Source organism: Emys orbicularis, chromosome 4 (genome assembly GCF_028017835.1).
Source record: "Emys orbicularis isolate rEmyOrb1 chromosome 4, rEmyOrb1.hap1, whole genome shotgun sequence".
Taxonomy (NCBI): Eukaryota; Metazoa; Chordata; order Testudines; family Emydidae; genus Emys; species Emys orbicularis.
In genome coordinates this window covers 150,552,859-150,557,906 of record NC_088686.1, presented here as the reverse complement: position 1 = coordinate 150,557,906, position 5,048 = coordinate 150,552,859, and the positions used below count along the sequence as shown (strand labels likewise).

The 5,048-nt window shown below is 41.5% G+C and overlaps 1 protein-coding gene across 1 annotated transcript; it reads right to left on the bottom strand.

The window, feature by feature from the left end:
• Window positions 1-831: 831 nt before the first annotated feature.
• On the bottom strand, window positions 832-1,785 carry LOC135877150 (olfactory receptor 5J3-like). Its single transcript, XM_065402501.1, has one exon. The coding sequence runs from the start codon at window positions 1,780-1,782 to the stop codon at window positions 832-834; it is 951 nt and encodes a 316-aa protein (XP_065258573.1). The 5' UTR covers window positions 1,783-1,785.
• Between the last annotated feature and the right edge of the window lie 3,263 nt (window positions 1,786-5,048).

Genomic DNA, 5,048 nt, shown 5'->3' with positions numbered 1-5,048 from the left:
CTTATGATCTTTTGGCTCCCAGCCTTGGCAAATAGGCCGCGTAACTGTGGCTGGAGACAGGAAGCAGGTGTCTTCACAACTAATAGTACAGGCATTGTCTCTTAATGATCCCAGAAGCACTTTTCGAGAGGTGGCTTGTCTGGAGCTTTCTTCCTGCTTGTTTTCCAACATCCCTGCTATTAAACTAAACCAACATATGCATACAGGAAACATCCCAATAACCAGGCCACATAAAATATTCATCAATGATTACAGATCAAGGCCACATCCTTCACACACAGTATAGCCCCAGTGTTTTGGCAGGATAGCAGCTATCACAAGAAGAATATGAGAACTAATGAGCACAAGTGGCAGAGGAGATATATAATGGGGAGTGTATGTATGTGTGTGTGTGTGTGTGTGTGTGTGTGTAGGGGTTAACATCTTCATATTTCCCAGGCACTGAATCACAATTTAATAATGATCAGGGGAAAGAAATAGTTTGGGAAAGGAGATAAAGAGTAAAAAATGAAGGAGAATCTACCTATACCCATCTGCTGCAGGCCTGCAGGAGAGCAAGAAAAAACAGATACTGGCCTTGTTCTCCAAGTGCTCAAAACTGCAGCATAAAATACACTCGGAGGGCTGCAGGGCCCCAGTCCTGTCAGGATACAAGTGCCAAAGAGGTGCTCGCTGAATGTCTTAAACTGGACCTGTTAGGATGTGGCTGTCGGGGAGTCTGGTCATTGACAAGGGAGAAGTCAAATGTAATTCATGCCCAGCACTGGGCATTGCACAATGAGATACAACAGATGGGCCAGGTATTCACCCATTCAAGCTTATTGCCTCTGGTCATGAATTTAGACCTAGAGAGAATGTTTTCCTCTCTAACGCTCTCCTCAGGGCATCCTTCACCTCCTTGTTCCTCAGGCTGTAAATCAGGGGGTTCAACATGGGGGTCACCACAGTGTAGAACACTGAGACCACCTTGTCCTGATCCCTCGAGTGCTTTGTGCTGGGCTGTAAATAGATGAACAGGCCACTCCCATAGAAGATGGTGACGGCTGTGAGGTGGGAGGTGCAGGTGGAGAAGGCTTTGAGCCTGCCCTCGGCAGAGCGGATCCTCAGGATAGCGTTGAGGATGAAAACATAGGAGATGAGGACAATCAGGCCACTGAATACCCCAGTCAAATATGTCACAGCTAGAAGCACAACGTGATTGATGCTGGAGTCGGAGTTGGCGAGCGATAGCAGCGGGGAGATGTCACAGAAGAACAAGTCAATGACATTGGAGCCACAGAAGGTTAATGTTAACATGCCTGTTGTCTGTGCCATTGAATTTACACACCCAGCTAGGAAAGACCCAGCCATCAGCTGGGCACAAAGTCTCGGACACATGACAACTCTATAGAGCAGCGGGTTACAGATGGCCACATATCGGTCATATGCCATTGCAGCCAGGAGGAAACACTCTGTTACAATCAGCATACAGAAAACACAGATCTGAGCTGCACAGCCAGTGTAAGAAATGGCTTTCCTCTCTACTAGCAAATCCACCAGCATCTTGGGGGCGACGACTGTGGAATAACAGAGATCTACAAATGCCAAATTACTAAGGAAATAATACATGGGGGTGTGAAGTCTGGGGTCGATCCTGACTAACGTGATCATTCCAAGGTTCCCCAGTAAGGTAATAATATAGATCACTAGGAAAATCATGAAGAGAAGGATCTGAATGTCTGGATGATCTGTGAATCCTTTGAGAATGAATTCAGTAACCTGGGTACAGTTTCCTCCAACCATGTCTACAGTGCACAGTCCCTGTTTGTACATTACAGATGGAAGCCATCAAATAGCTGCAGCAAATTTATTACAACCAGCTTGACAGATCTCTCTCCAGTGTGATGCTGATGCAGACTTTCAGGGTCTTCACACAGAATACTGACCTGATGATATTCTTGCTGGCAAGTGGGAGTCATGGTTCCTGTCCAGATACAGAGAGGCAGGATGGTCTAGTCCTAAAATAGAAATTTATACAAAGATCATTTATACCGAAATCAATGATCAGTGGTCATTGCAATAGGAAAATAATATGATGCATAGAATAATTCTTTCACCAGGAATTCTTTTTCTATGGCTGGAGTATGCCCCGATCAGGTATGCCATGCAACCTCTCTGTCATCCTTCACATTTCTTCTCAAGATGTACCTCAGCTCTCTTTCTCTCCAACAGTGACCTTTTTGTAAATCGATTAAAATATGCCATATTAAAAGCTTCTTCGACTTTCAGTTAAATTTATTTCAGGCATTGTGTTATGTCATTTAGGCCCAGATTTTTAAAGATATTTTGGCATCTAATGCTCATTGAAATCAATACCTTAAAAAACCTCTCAGCTTTCATCTTTAGGCTCCTCAAGGCTTACAGGTGAATAAGGATTATTAAAATATAATTTAATAAATAGGATCAAAGAACATCATGTTAGCTAGATGAGTGACTTCAATCACTGATGACTTGAATTCAGTTCTTCTTTGGACAATTTTTTGCCTTTGATTGTGTGCAACACGTGATAAGCGCACTTTCCCTCTTGGCGTTTGCCTCCTTCAAGGTTTCCTCAGTGAAGATTCAGATTTTGACAAACAAACCTGATTACTTTTTTTGATGGCCTATCAATATTAGGTCCCAAACCTGTAATCATATCCTCATAGGTTTTAGTCAGGAGGAGAGGATGGAAGAGGATAAAGTACGGGCCAGATCAGATGAGAAACATTCACATAAAAAAGAGTCTGACACATCAGAAAAGGGCAAACAAATAAACAGTGACAAGTTTTTAAAGTGCTTGTACACAAATGCTAGAAGTCTAAATAATAAGATGGGTGAACTAGAGTGCCTCATGTTAAAGGAGGATATTGATATAATAGGCATCACAGAAACCTGGTGGAGTGAGGACAATCAATGGGACACAATCATTCCAGGCTACAAAATATATCGGAAGGACAGAAGAGGTCGTACAGGGGAGGGAGGGGGGGTTGGGAGTGGCACTATATGTGAAAGAAAATGTAGAATCAAATGAAGTTAAAATGTTAAATGAATCCACATGTTCCATAGAATCTCTATGGATAGTAATTCCATGCTCTAATAAGAATATAACAGTAGGGATCTATTATCGACCACCTGACCAGGACTGTGATAGTGCCTATGAAATGCTAAGGGAGATTAGAGAGGCTATCAAAATAAAGAACTCAGTAATAGTGGGGGATTTCAGTTATCCCCATATTGACTGGGAATATGTCACCTCAGGATGAAATGCAGAGACAAAATTTCTCAATACTTTAAATGACTGCTTCTTGGAGCAGCTGGTACAGGAACCCACAAGGGGAGAGGCAATTCTCGATTTAGTCCTGAGTGGAGCACAGGATCTGGTACAAGAGGTAACTAAGACCATAATATAATAACATTTAACATTCCTGTGGTGGGAAGAACACCTCAGCAGCCCAACACTGTGGCATTTACTTTCAGAAAGGGGAACTATGCAAAAATGAGGAGGTTAGTTAAACAGAAATTAAAAGATACAGTGACTAGAGTGAAATCCCTGCAAGCTGCATGGACACTTTTCAAAGACACCATAATAGAGGCTCAACTTAAATGTATACCCCAAATTAAAAAACACAGTAAAAGAAGTAAAAAAGAGCCTCAGTGGCTTAGCAACCATGTAAAAGAAGCAGTGAGAGATAAAAAGGCATCTTGGAAGTCATAGTGGAAGTCAAATCCTAGTGAGGTAAATAGAAAGGAGCATAAACACTGCCAAATTAAGTGTAAAAATGTAATAAGAAAAGCCAAAAAGGAGTTTGAAGCTAGCCAAAAACTCAAAAGGTAATAAAATGTTTTTTAAGTACATCAGAAGCAGGAAGCCTGCTAAACAATCAGTGGGGCCCCTGGACGATCGAGATACAAAAGGAGCACTTAAAGATGATAAAGTCATTGTGGAGAAACTAAATGAATTCTTTGCTTAAGTATTTACGGCTGAGGATGTTAGGGAGATTCCCAAACCTGAGCCATCCTTTGTAGGTGACAAATCTGAGGAATTGTCACAGATTGAAGTGTCACTAGAGGAGGTTTGGGAATTAATTGATAAACTTAACAGTAACAAGTCACCGGGACCAGACGGCATTCACCCAAGAGTTCTGAAAGAACTCAAATGTGAAATTGCAGAACTACTAACTGTGGTTTGTAACCTGTCCTTTAAATCAGCTTCTGCACCCAATGACTGGAAGATAGCTAGTGTAACGCCAATATTTAAAAAAGGCTCTAGAGGTGATCCCGGCAATTACAGACCGGTAAGTCTAACATCAGTACTGGGCAATTAGTTGAACCAATAGTAAAGAATAAAATTGTCAGACACATACAAGAACATAAATTGTTGGGCAAAAGTCAACATGGTTTCTGTAAAGGGAAATCATGTCTTACTAATCTATTAAAATTCTTTGAAGGGGTCAACAAACACGTGGACAGGGAGGATCCAGTGGACATAGTGTACTTAGATTTCCAGAAAGCCTTTGTCAAGGTCCCTCACCGAAGGCTCTTATGTAAATTAAGTTGTCATGGGATAAGAGGGAAGATCCTTTCATGGACTGAGAACTGGTTAAAAGACAGGGAACAAAGGGTAGGAATAAATGGTAAATTTTCAGAATGGAGAGGGGTAACAAGTGGTGTTTCCCAAGGGTCAGTCCTAGGACCAATCCTATTCAACTTATTCATAAATGATCTGGAGAAAGGGGTAAAAAGTGAGGTGGCAACGTTTGTAGATGACACTAAACTGCTTAAGATAGTTAAGACCAAAGCAGACTGTGAAGAACTTCAAAAAGATCTCACAAAACTAAGTGATTGGGCAACAAAATGGCAAATGAAATTTAATGTGAATAAATGTAAAGTAATGCACATTGGAAAAAATAACCCCACCTATACATACAATATGATGGGGGCTAATTTAGCTACAACTAATCAGGAAAGAGATCTTGGAGTCATTGTGGATAGTTCTCTGAAGACGTCCATGCAATGTGCAGCGGCAGTCA

What these genes read in the sequence shown, in the direction of transcription:
- LOC135877150 (XM_065402501.1), bottom strand. Translation starts at nt 1,782, where the DNA reads ATGGTTGGAGGAAACTGTACCCAGGTTACTGAATTCATTCTCAAAGGA.